The sequence below is a fragment of the Lithobates pipiens genome, unplaced genomic scaffold (assembly GCF_037356315.1).
Source record: "Lithobates pipiens isolate NorthernLeopardFrog02 unplaced genomic scaffold, aLitPip1_a1.2 Scaffold_19, whole genome shotgun sequence".
In the NCBI taxonomy this organism is placed as follows: Eukaryota; Metazoa; Chordata; class Amphibia; order Anura; family Ranidae; genus Lithobates; species Lithobates pipiens.
Genome location: NW_027507764.1, coordinates 468534945 through 468557387, shown reverse-complemented (window position 1 = coordinate 468557387; position 22443 = coordinate 468534945). Strand labels below are relative to the sequence as shown.

At 41.1% G+C, this 22443-nt stretch overlaps 1 protein-coding gene across 2 annotated transcripts in view; it reads left to right on the top strand.

Annotated features, from left to right (window-relative positions):
• The window catches only part of ORC5 (origin recognition complex subunit 5), a 108966-nt gene extending 90034 nt beyond the window's left edge, over nt 1–18932 (top strand). For both annotated transcript variants that reach the window (XM_077492854.1, XM_077492853.1), the window contains 6 exons: nt 678–730; nt 1250–1362; nt 5042–5089; nt 15419–15529; nt 15793–15905; nt 18759–18932. In XM_077492854.1, the coding sequence (XP_077348980.1) occupies nt 678–730; nt 1250–1362; nt 5042–5089; nt 15419–15529; nt 15793–15905; nt 18759–18804 (484 nt within the window). In that variant the 3' untranslated portion in view covers nt 18805–18932. The remainder of the gene's footprint in view (nt 1–677; nt 731–1249; nt 1363–5041; nt 5090–15418; nt 15530–15792; nt 15906–18758) is intronic.
• Nucleotides 18933–22443: the final 3511 nt, after the last annotated feature.

Genomic DNA, 22443 nt, shown 5'->3' with positions numbered 1-22443 from the left:
TATATATACAAACAGAAAAAATTAAAAATTATATTCTCAACAGTAACTTTTGGCAAGACGTTTTTAAAACTCCACTGTGGCACTAAACTTCTGGGGGGGAACATGGTCTTTATTACAGGACTTGTATGCCAGTGTGTGGGTATATCGGGCCTTGGTAAGAGGGCAGTTCTTAAACTAATATCAGATAATTAAGAAGGGAAGAATACCAACAAGTTGGCAATATGTCCTGATTTGTTTTACATGGTGGATAGATATTATTTTATTTCCATTTGAAGTTTTTCTAGCTTGGCTGCTGTGGTTTTTTTGTTGCATTAGAAGCACTAAATACCTCCTAGAAAAGCAGAGGGAGGGATTTGTCCAAGGTTATAAAGCGCTGGCTCTTATCAGGATCTGAGCCAGAGACATGCACAGATCACTCAGTCTAATTAATTAGATTAGGCTCTCCTAATGCTGAGTCTCTGCTTCTCCGCTGGATGATAGAAGGTTATTTTCTGAATATATGACTCTCTATCCTCCACTTCAGCATCTCGGCTCTGAATGACGTTAGTGTACGGTTTCTTGGAATGTAAGGATACATCTTTATCTAGGAACATAAACCTCTGATTCGCAGTCTAACTAATGTATATCTCTTTCAGTCACTGAAGGCACGTCAACAATTTCTTTTTTTCTCTCTACAGTTCAGAGTGGGAAAGAATACAGCAGGAGGACAGAGAAGCATCACAACTCAAAGGTCTTTCTTTACCCATCGCTCAATATTTATCTTATATATGCTGCCCTGTTGCAGCTCTGTGATTTCCTGTGTCGCCTCCCTACCTCTGTTCAGCTTCTTGAACAATGAAAGCACCATATCACACTGCTGATATCCTCTTTAGTTCTTTCATCTTCTAAGCTACCCTTTAATATCTGCCATTTGGATCGTTGTGATAGAAAACATGTTAGCTTGATAGCACCCCGTAGTGCAATACAGCCAGACTGGCTCAGACTGCTTTATGTCCCGCCTTATATTTGGGCAGGGGGGTTATTTACTTCAGAAGAAGGGAGAATCCAAGGCAGGGGTGGGGGAGCAGAGCTAAAGTAGGTAGATTGGAGTCTCTTAGAGAACAAAAAAGTGCAGATAACTCAGCTCAATTACTGCTTTAATAGTGTTGGGTGGATTTATACACTGCCTTGTAATCGCTTTAGTTTGTCTCCACCTTCAAATAGATCTGTTTGATTAATGAAAAGTAATGCTTGTGATCCGTTCTCTTAGGACTGTCTGCCCATGCTCATGTGGAACTGCCTTATTATTCCAAATTTTTACTCATTGCTGGATATTTAGCCTCATATAACCCTGCCAGGACTGACAAAAGGTTTTTCGTCAAGGTATGTTGGATATAAACAGGTAATAACCAGTGCTGATAGGAGTGTAGAAGAGTGTAACCTAGTGGATCCCATTTTTGTAGCACTTAAGCTGGCCATGCACTGTTCGAATCTCAGCTGGTTCAGCAGGACTGGCTGAGATTTGAACCATGTTTCGGCAGGATAAATGTACCCAAGTTGATCAATCAGCCTGATAGATTTTACATGCGATTATTTTTATTGCTTGCCCCGCTGGGAGAACTCGGTGACTCCACAGAAGGGATTCCCCTATCAACACTGATTGTATTGATGGGTTTATCAAGCGATTTTTATTTTTTTATATATTTTTTTTTTATTCTGCAACCACAGCATCGCTCTGTCTATGGCTGGCTTTATTCCGTATGCACACATAATCTGGAGAACAAAGCAGTGAGATTCTAATGACCTGTTATCCTGTATCATCTGTTCCCGTGCACTCCTAGTCATTTATAGGGATTCTACAAATGGAGGCAGAGATTTTTTGTTCACAGCTAATTGTTCTCTGGAAACCAGATTGTCCTTTGAGAATTATCTCTGTGATACATGCTTTTCAGTGATATTCCTCCAAATATCTAGCCATACAAATGCACACTTGAAACAGCCAATCGAGACCTTGTAGAGGATAACTGCTAAGACATCTCTACAGTAAAAACATTTTATCAAATAAGGAAATCTGTAGAAGCATGAGAAAAACTATTTCCATTAACCTTTCAATCAAAGTTTAATTAAATACTTTAATAGCGGACAACCTTAGGCAGCCCATACATGATTTGATTTAGGTGGAAGGAAAGAAAACGGTTTGATTCCTCCAACACTCTCAGCGTTGATGGGGGAATGCCTCGCACAGTGCTGTTGTGTTCTGTCGGTGGGAAGCTTTCCTGGCCAGCAGAACACAATGACTATTGCTAGTGGCCATAGCTGCCAGCAGTAATTGCATGTAAAAAAAACTGATAGACAGGTTTGACTTGGGTACAATCAGCCTGTCCATAGATGAATTGAATCTCAGCTGGTTCAGCAGGGACTGGCTGAGATTCAATCCATCTATGGACAGGCTGATTGTACCCAAGTCAAACCTGTCTATCAGGCTTTAGATGCCTCTTCAGCACTACCCAAAGCTCCCACAAAGCACCTAAATGAATGGTTTCCCTGTGTAGTCATAGCCTCTCCCTCACAGGGGCAAGCATGAAAGGCACCTCCAAAAATTGCTTTAAAGTGGTTGTAAACCCTTACAAACCACTTTGACCTACAGGTAAGCCTAGATTAAGGCTTACCTGTAGGTCCAAGAAATATCTCCCAAACCTATGCGGTTTAGGAGATATTTGCCCGAAGACGGGCACCGCTATCTACGGCGCATGCACCGTAGACAGCGGCGCACTGAGCGGGGCATCGTCGATGACGGCAATGCCGCGAGTCTCGGCTCCCGTGCGCATGCGCGGGAGTGACGTCATCGCTCCTCCGACGAATCACAGCGCCAGAGCAGCGAGACCCACCAAGAAGATGGACGCTCTGAACTACAGGGGACAGCGGTGACTTCGCTGGCTCCTGTGTCAGGTGCGATGCATAGTAGTCCATTATGCTTTGCCTTTACAGGGAATGAAAGAGGAAGTAAACTCATCAGGGTTAACTTCCTCTTTAAGGTCATTGCTGCAATAGTAATGCCAAACATACTCTCTGAAGACACGTCAGGGCTGATGTACTAAAGGCAAAAAGACTGTGCTTTGCAAGTGAAGTTATACTTTGTTTCCTCAGAGCTTAATGAATGTGGTGAAGCTTCACTTTGTAAAGAATACCCAATCAGGTGCAAGGGGAAAAAGAATTGTTCTTGCATATGATTGCATAATGGAAAACAGCAGAGCTTCACCACATTCACCAAGTTCTGGGGAAAATTAATGCAGCTGCACTTCTACTAGTATCAGCTGTCTGTGGAAGGTTATGGCTATAACATTTAAACAGCACTTTCTGCAGAGGATAAAACTGCTCTGTGACATAATCAGAGCCTGTTAATTCTATTTTGGCCACTAGAGGCACTGTTTGACTTGATTTTATAAGCAATGGTAGTTTTGCTTCCTACTAAACATCTGTGCCGCAACAGTAATATAGATACACCTCTACCTACTCAAATAGTACTAGAAGGCACCATAAAAATGGTTAATCATACCTTTTCGCCTCCTTTTTCTGCAGTTTGAATGCCTGCCTTAGCCAGCTATATTTAATTCTGCAAAGCAGCGCAATGCTCTATAGTAGGGATATGCAATTAGTGGACCTCCAGCTGTTACAGAACTACAAGTCCCATGAGGCATAGCAAGACTGACAGGCACAAGCATGACACCCAGAGGCAGAGGCATGATGGGACTTGTAGTTTTGCAACAGCTGGAGGTCAGCTAATTGCATATCCCTACTCTATAGTAGCTACCAGTTAAAATGTGAGTACACTTGATGTTTGACTTTTGAAATCGTAGAATAATCTACCTCAGTCTTCTTTTTTCAGTTAGTCCTAATAGACATGTATTAAAGTGAGAAATTCAAATATTGTGCAACATCAGTTAAGCAGAATCTGTATGCAAATGAAAAGGTATAGCTGCTTTCATGTACACATCTAGTTTAGCAAGCTTTAAATAAGTGCCCGTTCACACAGGGGCGACGTGACTTGCAGCGCGTCTCACAGACGCGACCTGCACACGATTTCAGCGGCGACTTGCAAAATGACTTCTGTATAGAAGTCAATGCAAGTCGCCTGAAGTCGCCCCGAAAATACTACAGGAACCTTTTTCTAAGTCGGAGCGACTTGAGTCGCTCCTATTAGAACGGTTCCGTAGTACAGAACGGAGCGCGACTTGTCAGGCGGCTTAGCCGCATGACAAGTCGCGGTAGTGTGAACCGGCACTAACACTTAAAGCGATGCGAAAGTCTTTTTTTTTTTTTTTTGCTTAAAAATAACAAATGTGCTATACTTACCTGGTCTGTGTAATGGTTTTGCACAGAGCAGCCCGGATCCTTCTCTTGTTGGGTCCCTCGTCAGTGCTCCTGGCCCCTCCCTCCTGTCGAGTCCCCCCCCCCCCCCACCAAGCCGCTTTCTATGGGGGCACCCGAGCCAAGCTGCAGCTCCCTGTGTATTCAGACAAGGAGCCGTGGCTAGGGCCCACCCCCTTCTCATTGACTTACTGACTTTGACAGCAGCAGGAGCCAATGAGGAGAGGAGTCCAATGCAGCCAAGTCTCTTGTGCAACATCGTTGGATCAATATGGGCTCAAGTAAGTGTGAGGGAGTGTGCTGCACACAGAAGGTTTTTTTATCTTAATGCATAGAATGCATTAAGATAAAAAAAAAAAGCCACCTGCCTTTACAATTGCTTTAAACAGCAGATTTATTGCATTCATGCCATTTTCTTTTGTGAGGAAAGAAATGTAGCTGCCCTCTGTGTTTTTTTTTTTTGTAATGTGTACGAACATCTTCGTGACTTCCCTAGCTAGTGACTACATGGCCTAGAACAAGCATATGGGAGTTTACACTTGTCACACTTTACTGTTTCATGTCAGTGACTCATTGGGTAGTGAAACCAAGAGAAGGCTGATAACCTTGAAACATGTTTTTTTCTTTTTGTGTGTTGCTCCTCACTCTAATACCAAATAGCATAAATTAACTGTTTTTTTTTCTTTCTTTGAAGCATCATGGAAAAATTAAGAAAACAGACTTTCTAAAAAAACATGAAAAGGTAATGACTTATTACTAGTAATCATTTAGTTCCTTATGGCACATTTAATCATGATGACAAATTGTAATCCATTCAGACTTAATAAAATGTATGCTAAAGCTAGCCAATCCCATCTTGTTCTTACTTCCTACCTGTTGGTCTCGCGTAATATATTGGAGAAAATTTGGTAGCATGAAAACCTGTGCGGTTGCAAACCCTAGACCTCTGTAATCATGTGCATACGTTCTGACCACTACGCTTTTTCACTTGTGCAGGTTGAATCTGTCATTTCTGTGTGTGTGTTTTCTGCTACAGCCATGTCAAGTGGGCAATTCTTGTATCAGAATAACAAGAGAAGGATTTTCAGGGATCGCCTAAAAGTAGACCGAGTAGAAGATAGCTGGACAGATTGGTATAGGGAGTTCCATAGGTTGGGAGAGGCTCGGGAGAAGTCTTGGAGGAGAGCATGGGAGGAGGTGACAAGGAAGCTAGAGAGCAGGAGGTCTTGGGAGGATCGAAGTGTATGATTTGGTTGATATTTTGTGACCAGTTTAGTGATGTAGCTGGGGGTTGTGGATGGCTTTGTAAGTTGTTAGTATATTGAATTTTTCTGTTTATCTTCTTGTCCCATCCAAAATCAGGATGTTTAGGCCATCTTTTAGCTGGTTGTCTTTCCAGAAGGTACACTAAGGCTACATCCACACCTGAGTGTAGCGTTTTCAAGCGTTTTTTACCGCAATTTGCCGCAATTTTGTGCAGGGCAAATGGTCACCAATGTTAAAAGAAGAAAAATGCTCAAATCTGCTCGATTCGTGCGACAAAAAAGAGTCCGGAACTTGTTTGAGCTTCAGGCGTTCGGCTTCAGGCGACATGGAGTGGGGATGTGAACCATCCCTATTGAGAATAATAGATTTTTTCCCCTCTAGCGTTTTGTAGCTTCAAGCAACAGCTGGCCAATGGCTGTTTACCAGCATCGGTGAGGAGCAGTGTTCCCGGGGAACACACCACCACCGACATGCACGCGCAGCGCGATCGCGTGCATACGCTGTGCACAGTGGGGGTGTGACCATCTGTGATCGGTCGTGACTTCATCACAGCCGATCACGTGGTAAACAGCCATAACCAATGGCTGTTCACCCCCTTCGGTGGTGAGTGGTGTCTCCGTGACACGCCGCCACCGAAGAAACGGGGATGCGCGCGCACGATCGCGCGCATTCCCTGTTTAAACGGGAGGCCGGCACGTCCTGCTACAGTAGGTGCGCCGCCTGGCCGTCATTTGACTGCCGGCGGTCAGAAAGTAGTTAAAATTCATCTTGATCAGCAGGCCCAGCAATGGGCTGATATATCAGACGCACTGTTTCACAGTAGATGCTATGAAAGATTCTATCATTTAAGCCTCATGGCTTATGCTTGGACTAGTGCATTCTCGCAGAGTTCTGTGGCTGAAAAATTGGTCAGCCGAAGCACCGTGTAAAAAGCTCTTAGCCAGTTTTCCCTTTCATGGTGAGCGGCTATTTAGAGACGATCTAGATAAATACATCCAAAGTATCTCTAATGGGAAAAGCTCTCTTTTACCATTAAGGAAGAAGTTCTGAGAGTTTCCGTCTCCTCGTTTTTGCTAAGGGAAAAATGTTTCCAAGGATCCAGAGAAAAATAAGTCACTCTTTCTGGCTCTGGATCATCTATTTTCCCAGTCGGTGATATCAGAGGTTCCTTTAGTGGAACAGGGCACAGGGTCTGTCAGAGTAAATGATGTAATGAACACAGAAGACCTCACTGCAACTAGACGCTTTCAAGCGAACACATTTTTACTGGCTTCAGTTTACATTTTTGGCTGAATACATACTAGCTGTACCAAGTGGGACTACAAGCCCTATCCCCCAGGGAAAACAAATTTCTATTTCTTGCCAGGGTCAAACTGTGTTGTTCCATGACATGCCAATGGAGAAACCAACCCAGGGCCAGCCACTAGCCCTTCCCATCCCCCTTATCCTTCTATCCCCTCACCCCATGGTGCCTTGCCTGTTCCCCATTTCTCTCCCCCCAAACTGACCCTTTCCATGTATTCCCTCCCATATATCTACTTCCTTTGATACCTTTGTTCATATAAAGCAAAACCTCTGCATTACGTGCTGGTCAAGTGTAACTTTTTTGTTAATTTAAACATTTCATACCTACGTCAATAAATATTGCTACAATCTGTTAATTTTCTTCAAGAATATTTCTGTTAACATTGATCTTCTACATATCTTTACCTGTTGTGTCACCATTTTTGGGCACTAGGCTATTTCATTCTTTTTTATTTTTATTTTTTATGAGCCCTGTAAACACTTCTCCTGTACCAAGTGAATTGGGATTCTTGTTTTGCGCATATTGTAAACATGTTCAACTATACAGCAGTGTGCAAGGGTTTCCTGATCATATTGAAGCAGAGCTAAACTGCATCTGAGCACCACAATGTGAAAATGCTATTTAATTCATTTTTAATATCCTTTGCAAGCTCATTCATCCATGTCTCCATGCTTTATTCTGCTGAGAAATTACTTTGAAAAATACCCCCCTAGCATTTCTGGCTCGAGTAAGGGCAGATGATTCATATGGCCTTTTACAACCAGGAATCCATGTGCCCTTAGTTCAGGCATGCAGGCAGGAGCATGCTTAGCTGAGCAAACCCCTTGTCTCTCTAAGCCCACGTACACACGGTCGGAGATTTTGCCAACCAAATCCGTCGGATTTTGTCCGACGGATTGTGTCCGAAACTGTTGCATACACATGGTTGGGCCAAGTTGTCTGATTTAGCGGTTGCCAAGAACGCGGTGACGTAATTTCGTTACGATGGGACTACATTCAGGCTAGTAGCCAATAGCTTTGATGTAGGAATTTGATCTGAGCATGCGTGGCACTTGGTCCGATCAAAATTCGCTACACATGATCGGATTAGGTCAGTTGGTCGGGAAATATTTCCAACATGTTGTAAAATTGGGTCCGACGGAGATTCGGACGGAATCAGTCCAATGCATACCACAGACAGTCGGATTATCTGACGACACCGTCCGATAAGACGCATTCCGACGGATTCTCTGACTGTGTGTACGCGGCATAAGACTTCTGGGATGTATGACATCATTTTGCCTGGCCTGGAACCTGGGAAGTGACTGAAGAAATGTAACAAAAAGTTTAAAACAAGTTATTCTATACCCTTCTATGTATTTACTAATGCTAGCAGAATAAGGATTAAAAATAGGCAATGTACATTAAGAGAGTTTAAGCTTGATTGCCATCTATCGGGGCCCCTATGCACCTCTTCATGATTAACTTTTTAGCCATTCATTATGCAAAGTGAGAGACATATTTTTCAAAACGTTGTTTTTTGCTGGTTCAGATGCAACAAAACTGCACTTCCCATTCATTCCAGTGAGCATGCTTAACATGCATAAAGACTCAAAATACAGAACGTCCTATGACTTAAAAAACATGGATGCTCTAGCTCAGAGGTAGGCAACCCCCGGCACTGGGTGCCACAAGCAGCATGCCAGGCTTCTTTTGCCAGCACTCAACTCCCTCCCCATCAGCAGCACACGGAAGTGTCAGGGAGACACTAATGCATTCCAATTTCAGAATTCCTCACACCGCACCTGCACTGAGGGGGAGGCACTGTGCCCCCGCACATTATTTAGTACTCTAACTTTGCTGTAGCTGCGATCGTCCGCTTTTGTGATGGGGAAGAGATTGGGTGTAGTTCTGCTAGGGGTGGGGGGTCCCAGTTTCCAGGAGGAAGAGGACTCTCTTTGCCACTGCTAAAGCCAATCACAGTCCTGCTAGCCCTGTCCACCATCTGGAGGAAGATGACTTGCTTGGTTGCCACTACCAATCTCCGAAAGAAGGGATTTCACTGTGATTGAGAAAACCACCATCAGGTGACAGTTTGTGAAATTACTGTTGAGCTTCTGGGAACTTTGTTGAAATTATTTCTGAACCTTTGCGTCACCTACTACAGAACCCCTGCACTCTGTGTCCCTTTTAAGCCACAACCAGTATTCAGCACAATGAAAATTGCACCCATCCACTTTTTCTCAGCTGCGGGTGCCCAACTTATGTTCCTGCACACATGCCCACTTCTTTCAGAAAATGCCCCTGACCTGAGCTCATCATTGCGCAGCCATTCCAGATGCTTGTATGTGACATGACATACATCACATATAAGCACCTGGGCTGGATGCGAGAGGTGGATCAGCAGGATGAATGTGCCAGGACAGGTAGATGTGGCTCATCTCTGCTTCCTTTGACCACTGCATATCATAGATGAGAAGAGGGTACAGCGATGGAGCAGATGAGCAGGAGGGTACAGCAGTGGGGCAGATGTGCATGGAGGTACAGTGGTGGAAGAGATAAGAAAGGGGGTTAAGCCTTGGGACAGAAGAGCAGGGGGGTACAGTTATGGGACGGAAGAGCACAGGGTGGTACAGTGGTAGGGCAGATGTGCAGGGGGGTTCAGTGGTGGGGCAGAAGAGCAGGGGGTAGAGCAGTGGGGCACATGTGAAAGGAGGTGTATTGGTGGGGCAGATGAGCAGGGGGTTACAGTGGAGAAACAGATTTGCAGGGGGGACAGTGATCTGAGCTGTGAAGGTGCATGTATTGGGGCTGATTCTAGGTGTGGACTTGCAGGAATTGAGGCTGATCTGAGGCGTGAGAGTGCAGGATGTTAATTTCTCATTACTAAAGTAGTTTACAGCATTTACTTTATAAAAAATCCTTTTCGTGATTGAGTGTGAAATTGACATTTTTTTGTTATAAAATCGGCACGCTCAGTTTCTTTGAAAACTTTTTTTGGCACACTGCACATTGCAAATAAAGGGGATTGCTTCTTGCAATGTGTTTTATTTATTTTTTGTGTGCAGCAAAATAAATTCCTTTTTACTATAGGTAAACAGAAAAGTGAGAAAAGGCCTTGAAGCTTTTTATTCTTTTTTGATAACACTATTCAAATAGTTAAACTGTAGAGAAAAAAAAATGAATGAAATGTACCCATTGTAGGCCTTGTGTCTGTTCTGTCAGTAGTACTTGGTATAATGATGGGCTGCGTTATCACAAATATCGTCTCAGACCTCAATGTAGGTATGTGTGCTCGTTTCATTTCCTAGCCACACCTGGATGAGATGCATGCCTCATGTACTCTGCCCCCGAGCATTGTGTGCTTGGGTACATTGGAGGCCTTTGTAGGGCATTAGGAGAATTGCTAAGCTCTTGTTATGGGACAGTGATCAAAGGTGCTTACACAATTCTGTCTTGAAGTTGTATGTTGATCATCCCTTTGAGAAGGGAGACAGCAGGTACTGGACCTACATTACATTCCTCAGCAAAAAAAAAGGTAGAGGGACGTGAGGGGTGAATGCCCATGGTCAGTATATCTTAGTCACATTAAGTGTGCCAGAGAAGAACTGTAGAACCATGCAAAAAGCAATGTATATTTGCATGACAATTTTATAAGCATGGACAAATTATACTGTGGTAATTATGGTTCCTGCTGAGATCTGCCAACTTTCCTAATGTGCAAATCAACTTCCCTGATATACCCAATGACCAAAACAACCCCTTGCTGGCTTATCAGTCACGGCTTCTCTCTGAAGGGATGAAGGAAGGGAGCTTTGTGAATTAAAGTTTCCTTTTATGTCCAGGATGTTTTTTTTTTACCTCCAATTACTGCTGTAGTTGATATATTTTCAATATGCACAGCACTGTCTGCAGGTAAAGGAAGCAACATTCATTCTTTTGGGAGACTGTTTTTTTTTTTTTGTATAACGCCGAGGTTAATGTAGTTATTTCTTTAAAACAGCTGTGAGATTTTATTTGGGCAATTGTATATAAGCACTTCTTTCTAGAGTTGGTGTTAAGTGGTCAGCTATATTGGTGTGTGTGTGTGTGTGTGTGTGTGTGTGTGGGGGGGGGGGGGGGGTGAAAGGGAATTTTGTTTAATAATCATTTGGCATTTTTGTATTTTTATTGATGCTTGCATTTGTTTTTGCTTTTTTCTTAGCAGCTTTATTACATTGTAAGCTTATTTAAAAAAAAAAAAGTCCACAAGTGTCATTGACAAGATCCATGGAGGAGCAGTGTTGCCCTCCAGGAAATGTCTATAGAACACCTCCCCCTCCTCATTTCCGTATCATAGGGAGGAGTTACTTTGTAGTCAACTGAAAGCAGTGAGCAGAATTTATCAAAAGTCAAGCAGCCAGGATCTGGATCAGCTGCCATTGGAATCCAGTCAGCTTCTATCTAGCTTTCACTTTCAAAGCTTAAAGTAGAGTTCCAGCCGTTTTCTGTGTTTATTAAGTCAGCAGCTACAAAAAAGTGTCATAACCATTTCATTTGTGGGTTGGAAAGCCACAATCTGTAAAATAGGAAGGGACGAAAGTGCCATACCGGCATAGTGTAGCACAATAAGGCTGATGAAGACATGATTAAGCTTGGTTAAGCTTCTGAAACACGTCCTGATTGGCTCACACAGTGGTTGGACTGACAGCTCCTCTCACTACTCCAGCTGGCCACATCGTCTTTTGGCAGACATCTGATTTTCTGGATAAACCATCAAGGCCCCACAGGGCAGCCTGACGCCAGTCTCCCTGCACAGACTCCAGGCTAATCTTGCTCCCCACTACAGCCGGCTTTCTTCTCCACCAAGGACTACCACACAGCTCCCAGCTCATTACAATCAACTGCTGACTGTCATCCTCTCTCTCCCCCTCACCTGCTTGTGTGTTCTTTGTTCTATATGGTATTCAATTTAATCTATGCCGGTTTGGTGCTTTCTTCCTTTCCCTTGCTACAAAAAGTGTAGCTGCTGACTTTTAATAAACACAACTAACCTGTCCCACGATCCATCAATGCAGCCGCCTGAAGCCTTGGTTCTCTCCCCCTGCCTCTCTCCGGCACCGTCATCACTAGTGTGGGCACCCGGCTGTGACAGCTGAATGGCCGGGCAATCTTGCCTGTGGGGAGGGAGGGGGAGAGGAAAACATTTCTCGAGTCGCCTAGGTGGCCCGAGTGGAAGTGGGAGCTGGGTACCTGTGAAAACTAGCTACCCGCTCCCCCACCCCAAAAAAAAAATGACATGCCAAATGTGACATATCGGGGTCAGGAGTCCTTAACCACTTAAGGATCGCCTCCTGCGCATATACGTCGGCAGAATGGCACGGCTGGGCACAAGCACGTACCGATACGTTGCTCTTTAAGTGCCCAGCCGTGGGTCGGGGGTGCTCCGCCGGTGGCATGCTCCTGACCCGGTCCAGAGCTACCTGGCCGCAGGACCAGCGGACCCGATCGCCGCTGGTGTCCCGCGATCGGGTCACAGAGCTGAAGAACGAGGAGAGGTCTGTGTAAACAAACCTCTCCCCGTGCTTCCTACTGTGGCTGTCACCGATCGTCTGTTCCCTGATATAGGGAAAGACGATCAGTGACGTCACATGCCAGGCCACGCCCCCTACAATAAAAAACACACATAACGTCATACATAACCCCTCCTCACCCCCTAGTGGTTAACTCCTTCAATGCCAGTGTCATTTATACAGGAATCGGTGCATTTAAATAGCACTGATTGCTGTATAAATGACAGTGGTCCCAAAAATGTCTGTGTCCGCCATAATGTAGAAGTCACAATAAAAATCGCTGATCGTCACCATTACTAGTGAAATTTTTATTTTTTTTATAAAAATGCTATAAAACTATCCCCTATTTTGTAAATGCTATAACTTTTGCGCAAACCAATCAATAGTCGCTAATTGCGTTTTTTTTTTTTACCAAAAATATGTAGAATACGTATCCGCCTAAACTGAGGAAAAAAAGTTTTTTTATATATTTTTTGGGGATATTTATTATGGCAAAAAGTAAAAAAAATTGCATTTTTTTCAAAATCGTCGCTCTATTTTTGTTTATAGCGCAAAAAAATAAAAACCGCAGAGGTGATCAAATACCACCAAAAGAAAGCTCCATTTGTGGGAAAATAGTTTGGGAGCCACGTCGCACGACCTCTCAATTGATAGTTAAAGCGACGCAGTGCTGAATTGCAAAAAGGGGCTTAGTCCAATTGGTCCGGGGCTTAAGTGGTTAAAGCAGGAGTTCCACTTTACCTGAACAAGCTGAAGATAGCAGCTCATTGATTGCTTGCCATGCACAGCTGCTCAGATTCTGTCCAGTATTAGTACATTCTCCTTGGTATATCTGATAATATTGCAGCACAGGAAATTTAATTGCCTAATTTCTAGCGGGGTCAATAGGTATTTTTGCACTAATTGAACATATATAACAATGCAGTTATCAATGGCATATTAAACCGACCAAAGGGGAGCAGGTGGGGGAAGTTCTTGTTTAGGGTTTTCATAGACTTTAATTATAAGTATCTTTTGCTAGGGTGTATTTCCTCAGATTTGTTTTTGAAATTCAGAGAACCGCGATTAATGATTCATACTCTAAATGGTCTAAGGCTGTTGTGTTAGTGATGTACCCCAAGGTTCAGTGTTGGGAACCTTACTGTTTAATATATTCATAAATGATATAGGGTCTGGGATTAAAAGTACTATTTCAGTGTTTGCAGATGACACCAAACTATGCAGTGAAATAACATCCTTACAGGATGTCTCCAACTTACAAGCCGATCTCAATGCACTGTTTAATTGGGCAACTATGTGGCAAATGAGGTTAAAAGCGGAGTTCCAGCTTGTGTAAAATAAAAAAAAATAAAAAAAAATTAAGGAATATATTTTTAATATAAGGACACTTATTAGATGTTGGCACCCAAGCCCATCCGTCCATCGGATTCAGTCGCCAGCATTGCAAGAAAGTAAGGGAAACCGTCCGTAAAGCCTTCAGGCTTCACAGCCGGTTTCTTACTGTGCATGGTGCATGCACAAGTCGTGCTGCACTTTCTGAATGGACCTGTCTTCTGGGACCCACACAGGGTCCCAGAAGGCAGCGGGAGAATGGAGGAGGGCCCGAAGCAATTGCAGAAGTGACGTACCTTGCCGTGGTGAGGTAGGACGGAAGTCCAGACCTAGTTGGATTTTAGCCTTGAAGTCCACTTTAATGTTGATAAATGTAAAGTAATGCACTTGGGGGCTAAACATATACATGCATGTTGCATACTAGGGGGAATCAATGGTGGAGAAGCATCTGGGTGTTCTGGTAGATCATAAGCTTAATAATAGAAGCTGAGGTTTGCAAAGCAAACAAAATACTTTCTTGTATTAAGAGAGACATGGACTGCAGGTAGAGAGATTTCATTTTGTCCCTGTACAAATCTTTGTAAGACCTCATTTGGAATATGAAGTTCAGCTTTGGGCACCAGTTCGCAAAAGGAATTATTTTCCCCTGCTGAAGCCAATTGGACCATGCTTTGTTTTTGTTATTTTCTCCTTGCTGTGGATAAACTGTGTATAGGATTGTGTAAATGGTGGTTTTCTATATGTGCTTTGGTCTTCTTCCCTGTGTTTGTTTTTGGGTATAACTGGATAGTGTTGTCTATTTTTTCAACTAGATTAACCATGTATGTATGCCAAATTTCCAGCCATATTCCATGATTATATATATATATATATATATATATATATATATATATATATATATATATATATATATATAATATACATACACACACCATATTTGCACCATGTTGTCAAAAGTATGATCACGCACATGATTTTTAATGGCATCCCAGTCTTAGTCCATAGGGTTCAATATTGAGCTTTGCACAAAGCAAGGTCCATAAAGACAAATATATGTGTGTGTATATTTCTAAAAAATATATAAAGGTGAACCACAAAGAGAAACACTAAGTTCTCAAACAATGTTGCCAACATCCCAAAATTCATTGTAAAAAAAGTCCCTAAACAGGGACAACAGTACCCCCCTGGTAGTACAGTGGGACTTTTACCAGACAATCTATATCATAAAAATATTTATTGAAAAAAGGCATGTATAAAAAAAACATGATAATCTATACAAAGCATCTGTGCAAAGATGCATAATACATTCTTTACAGATTCAAAAGTGAATATATGATTATACAATTTTCCTCCATTAACCTGACGTTTCTGGAAAAACTTCCTTTCTTCAGAGGCGTAGTTTAGGAGAGAATGTGTGTATGTATATATATATGTATGTGTGTGTGTGTGTATATATATATATATATATATATATATATATATATATATATACTATAAAATGTATTTATTATCTGATTTGTTTGACTAACCGCTTGGACGTTTGGTAGATGCTTCTTGATGATTATGCAGAGCTTAAATATTTAGTCTGCATTTCCTGCACTTATATTCCATAATCATGTATTTGTTTTCTCTTTAGACCAGCAACCATCTTCTTGGTCCCAAGCCCTTTCCTCTGGATAGGCTTTTGGCCATTCTGTACAGTGTAGTGGACAGTAGGGTTGCTCCAACTGCAAACATCTTCTCCCAGGTATGCTGTCAATCAATGTGTGGTTACTAAACATCTGTGTTTAACAGTTGTTTGAACATGTGTGTAAACTACATCTGAGCTGCCTGTGGTGTCACAGCTGTTCAAATGGAAATGCTAAACAGCAAAGCAGCAGAAAATGAATAGAGCTGTTACATTATCTGTGAATATGTTAATCTGTATGCTTGTGCTGTTACATGTACTACATTATATGTAAAATAGTGTTCTTAGATTATTACTGTTATTTTTATTAATTTTGTTACTAGATCTCCTCTCTTGTGACACTTCAGCTGTTAACCCTGGTGGGTCATGATGATCAGCTGGATGGACCAAAATACAAATGTACTGTATCGCTGGATTTTATTAGAGCTGTAGCAAGGTAGGTATGTCCCTAACAGTACATGTAACATGATGAATAAATATTACCTAGTGTGGGTCCAAGGAAAAAATCTATGGTAATGTGTGATAACTCTGTGTGGAGGCAGCTTTTCAAAAGAAGCCTTTAAATTAAATATATTTTGTTGCATGTTTTCTGTTTTTTTATGTTCTGGACTAAAAAAATGTAATGTTTATTTTGGTCAGATAACTATGAAATACATTGCATATTCATGACGTGCATTCTTCTGTTATAGCCAGAAGGTGGCGCGCTAGTCTCTTTTGAAGATTTTAGAATTGTAGTGTTGCTGAAGCACTGAAAGATTCATGTTTCTAGAACTGTTTAAGCCTGAAAAAAAGGGGAAAAATGCCTTATTAGACGGCTCAATCTGGGGTTTTAATTAGATAAAGGTAGTTGTAAAGCAATCAGCCATTGGTTTTGCTGTGTTAGCAAAACCATAGGGCTTTAGGAATCCTTTTGTCATGCATTACATTTTGTTTAAAAACAAACGTAAAGACTGAATACATACAGTAAAAAAAAATACTATATACAACAGATTTCTAAATGTAGACTCTTACGTAAAATTAACCTTACACTATAGTTTAGAGGGTGCTAAAAAGTGGTTGAACTGTGTGATTTTTTTTTTTTTTTTTTTTTTTTTTTTTTTTATAAAGCACCCCCCCCCAACTGCAGCTGAAGTTGAGCTTTAGGCCTTTTGCACACGATACTCCTGTATCGCGTGCAAGTTTTTGTATATATTTGCATGCATTTTGTGCATATGCATTTCAGCAATTTTCACACGATTTCCCGCAAATCCGCACGCACTCAAACGTATTCTTGCATTTTTTGTTTTGCACAATATGTGCATGGGCATTTTGTGCACGTGGAGCGTAAATTACTGATCAAAAATGCTTACTTTTTTTTTTTTTTTTCTCTGAAGAATGCATAGCTCTTGTTTACGCGCCTGTGTGCACAGGCACATTACAATTAATGGCCTGTATTTTAGCTCAGTAAAAAAAAAAAAGCTGTACTAAGCTTTTTCAAGGTGCAGTGTGCAAGAGGCCTTAAGTTGTTGGTAAAGTTCATATATATCTAGTAGTGCATCGTACACTACCCTCTCTCCAGATTGACAATACTGCTGTACAAAGGTGTCTCCGTTCATGCTTCTCTATCCAGGGCAAAGACACCCTATGACAAGAAATTTGTTACTGGCTGGATCGCAAGGTAAAAATTAAAGGCAAAAAAAAAAAGGACTGCAGCCACCACATTTAGCAATAGGTAAACTGCAACATATTCAATTTTTGTTTTTGGGCTTAATACTGCTTTCATATAGATAGCAGTTAGTGTAATACAGTTAAAGAAAAACATAATCCACAATACTTCTGCTTCAACGGTCTGACTTCCCGGGTTCTTCCAGGTGCTGGTCTTTGGCCATCTTGATTGGCCGATGAGGGATGACATTACCCTGCACATGGGCAGAAGTGCAGACGTCCCAGTGCACAGGCACCTCTCAGCTGAGTGTACAATCTACAGAAGATTGTGAGCAGACGAGCAGGGTTTTTTTTTGTTTGTTTTTTTATTTTTATTGCAGGACATGTATGTTATTAATTTTAGATGTTGGTTCTGATTTAAAAAAACACTTTAGGTAGGTGGAAGTTATTGCACCCACACTGCCTCTTGTGTTCAAACTTGTGAAAACCGATTGCACTTAGGTTTAGGAATATATATGCTAAGAACCATCTGCATAAACACACGGAAAACATACCTTGGAAAAAGGACATAAGTATTTTGAACATTTTACCTTTGTTATATCCTTGGTAAATGTGGGGAAAATGACAGGATAAATATGAAATGTTGTAAATTGCATGTTTATCACTTGTATTCAGACAGCAGCTACGGCACCCACCGCTGCACTCCTGCACTTCTGCTGAGGCATGTATTACTGTGTTGTGAATAGTCTGTGTAATTTGATAACTTGCTATTTATGTCCATCTGTCATAAACATATAGTTGATGGACTCCCTCTCTTGTTATGGACATTTTGGAAAGCTGTCAAAGAAGCACTCTGTATTTATGTTTGTAAGGGTTTTATAGAAGCTTTGAAATGTGATCTGAATGGTAAATCTATAAACCTGTAAGCCAAGTGATCAAAACCTGTTATAGTTTCCTTTTTTAAAGAATAAGTTCATGTTTTGTAAAAAGAAAGAAATGCACATCTTTTTGCAGGTAAAAAAAATGTGCATTTATTTTTGTTTACTAGGAGCCTGTAAAGCATTGCACATATGATCAATGTATAACGGGTGCAATGCAGGGCTCTTGCAGGCTGTCGGTGTAAGCTGTCTGCTCGTACTTCATACAGGCCAGCAGTTACACACTTACAGGAAGCATCACTGATCTACCTCAACAGCGACCCTGGTCCTTCGTTGAGAACTACAAGCCAACAGCCCCAGTGATGTTGGTACTTGTAGTTCTCTCATTCACTGAACTCTGTGAACGAATGATATAGCGGGGTGGGCAGAGCCACACAAGTCTACATGTTTTTTAAATTGTGATAGTGAGTGGGGGGAGAAGATTCCCTGTTCACTGACACAATTGGGGTCGGGGGGCTGCATCTGTAGCATGTTACGAACGGTGAACTTCTCCTTCCACACTATTAAGTTCAACCTTCAGAATAAATGGTTTACAGCTTTATTAAAAATGTGTTTTGTCATGTTGCAATTGTTGCCACTTTGGACTATACAAATTCAATTTAGTACTTTTTTCTTTTTTTCTTTAAGTAGTAATTTTGCTATGATGCTATCTTGACTTTTTTCTTTTCACACTTCTTTTTTTTTTTTGTTTTTTTTTTGTTTTTTAGGACTGTGAACTTTGATATTGTTAGATACCTGTATGATTTTCTATGACAAAGGCTTTCATTTGGAGGAATATGGAAGGGAACCATGCATTTCAATGGGATGAATGTGTTTTCTCAATGGACTGTATTATCGAATGGTGTTCTATATGTTTGTAATTAAACTATTCTAAAACTCTATCTTTGTGTACCTGAATTTAAATTATTCTACAGTCATGGAAACCTAGTAGAATATACTAACATTTATTGTAAATGACAGAAGAATTTTTAAATATTGCAGAGATTAGAATCATGTATTTAAGGTATTCATGTATTTAAGATTTGTTGATGACTCTATGTATCATCCTGTGTAGTGTACACTTCATACATCCATTTATGTATGTAATTACTGTTCTTCTGTTTTCCATAATATGGTAAGTTGATTTAGGAAAAATGACATACAATTATAGGGCTAGCATCACACTTGCAATTAGTGTCATTGCTGATGACTTTATGTGCAATGTAATATATTCCACTTTACTTCCATGAAGCTGGTAAAACTAGCAGAAAAACAGGTATGATTATGCAATTTCTATTTTAAACACCTTCTTGCGATGTATATTTAGGTTGTGTAAATGAATACATGCTCTAAACCAGAGAGGCTGTCATTTTCGTCCTAAATATGTATGTCAAGCTTAGCATATTGTTTATAGATTTTGGAAAACTTTTGAACTTTTTACATTAATTTTTTTCCCCCTAACCTGAGTGCAGCTGGCCAGCCCTAAACCTTTGTACAGAGGCTCATGTTTAAAGCAGTATTATACCCAAAACTAAAAATGTAATATATTTATTTTTTCCAAACATTAGAAGTGGTGGCTGCATTACTTTACTTTTTTTTTTTTTTTTTTTTTTTTTTTGGCTTTTTCCCCTCTGTTTTTACCAATGATCTGGGCAGTAACACACCTGCAATTAGAATTAGAGTGCCCCCTCACTCTGGATGAAAGAGCAGCAGAGACACCTTTTGGACAGAAGCAGCATTGTCAGACTAGGGGGAGGGGATTTCTGGGTGTATTGGCAGTTTTAGACAAATTTAAGCCAAATTCCAGCCCACACAAGTGATGACGTGTTTTTTTTTTTGGGGGGGGGGGGGGGGGGAATGAAGGTTTTGAATGAATAAATAAAAGCTGATGATTGTAAGAACCCCTATCGGTGGTAAATCGCTTTCTCAACCCTCTAAATTGTTACAGCACAACTTGCTCTTTTGTAAAACAATAGACTTACTGTCTGGATCCCCAGATGAAAAAGGAAGCAAAGCCTAAAAAAAACTAATTCAGCCATCATAACTAGAAATTGGTAAGCTGCAGTATAATATGCTTGCTTTTGGGTTTAATACTGCTTTAACTTATGAAGAGAGGTACTCTGCAGAGGCTTCTAAAGGCTGATTTATCAAGTGGAAAACAAAAGGTGGTCAGACAAGTCCTCTTTGTGTTTTGGGAATAGCTACACTACTATGCAAATGTTTTAGGCAGATGTGAAGAATGCTGTAAAGTAAGATGCAAAGTAAGCAAACAGAAGAATAATTAAAATCAGCATCAATTCTTACACTTGCACACTTTGTACACTTGCACACAACGATTTTGAGTGAGGTGTATGGTTGATTAAACAATTATACCAAACAGGATCATCAATTTCATATACAGGTTGAAATACAGCCATTAACTGAAACAGAAATAGCTGTGTAGGAGGCTTAAAACTGGCTAAGGAGTAACACTGCTAAGGTGAGGTTGTGGAAGACCGTTTCATATCACAGGTCATATACCAAGGTAAGACTGAGACAACAACAAAACACAAGTTAGTTATACTGCATCAGCAAGGTCTCTGGTAAAAAATTTTTTTAAAGCAGACTGAGGTTTTAAGGTTAGCTGTTTAACCACTTTATTACCAGCGCACGACGATGAATGTCCCTTTTTTTAAGAGGGATATCTCGGTAACGGCAGCAGCTGCTGCCACAACCGAGGTATCTATCTCTTCAGGTGCCGGTCGTGTTTATGATAATAGTGGTCTCTGCAGCTCTTACAGGAACTGTCGGTAGCGGCGAAGGAGATCGGGTCCTGTCTCCTGCTTGGTGTGGAGACAAGTGAGGGCGAGATGGCCCCCAACCGTCTCCATACCATAGCAGGGCAGAAGCGACGTTAAGACGTCACTTCCGCCCATACCTCTTAAAGGCACATTTTTTTTCAAATTACTTTTTTTTTTTATTATTATTATTGCATTTAAGTCCAAATATGAGATCTGAGGACTTTGTGAGAGGACCTGTCATGGTTTTTTATATTACAAGGGATGTTTACATTCTTTTTTTTTTTTAAACGGTGTGAAAATAAAGTAAAATAAGAAAAAATAATTTTTAAAACGCTCCATCCCGATGAGCTTGCACGCAGAAGCAAATGCATACGTGAGTAGTGCCCACATATGAAAATGGTGGTCAAACCACACGTGGGGTATCGCTGCGATCGGTAGAGCAATAATTGTACCCCTAGACCTGCTCTGTAAACGTCGTCTATGGAGATTTTTGAGGGTAAAAGTTTTACACCATTCCACGAGCGGGCACAATTTTGAAGTGTGACATGTTGGGTATCCATTTACTCTGCGTAACATTTTCTTTCACAATATAAAAAAAATTGGGCTAATTTTACAGTTTTTTTTTTTTTTTTATTCAAAAAAAGTGAATTTTTTCCAAAAAGTGTACTTGTAAGACCGCTGCGCAAACACAGTGTGAAAAAAAGTATTGCAATGAACGCCATTTTATTCTCTAGGGTGTTAGAACCCCCAAATATTATATATATATTTTTTTTTCCTAAGTAATTTTTTAGCAAGCAAAAAAAAAAAGTTTTAAACATTGTAAACACCAGGATCTCAAAACGAGGCTGGTCTTTAAGTGGTTAAGCTCTTTTGAATGAAACAAAAATAGTCTTTGCGCTAAAATTGTCCAGTTCAAAGTGATAACACACTGACCACAGAATCCTTTTAATGAGAATGCTTAGTGTGAAGCAATCTGGTCAACAACATACTCCTTGCAGCTCGGTGATCAACGGGAATTGATAGCTGTGAAAACAAAAGGGAATACGAGCGCACAAGCGCATGGCGCAATAACATCTTTTTATTGGTTATAAAAGGATAAAATCGATACACTCACAAGTGAAGGTGAATAAACGGCGTCAAACAGTTCCTCCAATAGAGAGCCTTAAAAAGGGACACATCCGTGCTTCAGAATAGATAAGACTGCTGGATGGATGGGCTGGCTCCACAGACACAGGCTCATCAAGCAGCTACCGATAAGCCACAAATGAGCCACTCACTGACTCAAGAGACGGCCCTAGTAAATTGCTCTCATAGGGCTTTATGGTTAAAATCCTGGTCGGGGGACCCAGCCTCAAAAGTTAGGCTGTGTGGCATCCCACAAAAGTTCTGCCGACAAGAAAAAGGCTTTTACTATTAAAAATAAGAAAGCTCCGGGAAACGGTTTTTTTTGCCCCCCCCCCCCAAAAAAAAGGGGCCGTAACTGGGGCAGACCCCCAATGAGTCAACCTCCTAAGAAACAATAAGGAAGGGGGAAGCAGAAAGGTGTCCTGTTTTCCGCTCCTAAGAAAACCACCAAATCCCATTGATTTCGTTCACGTGGGAGGGAGATTGGGGCAGTTCCTCCCACAGTGGG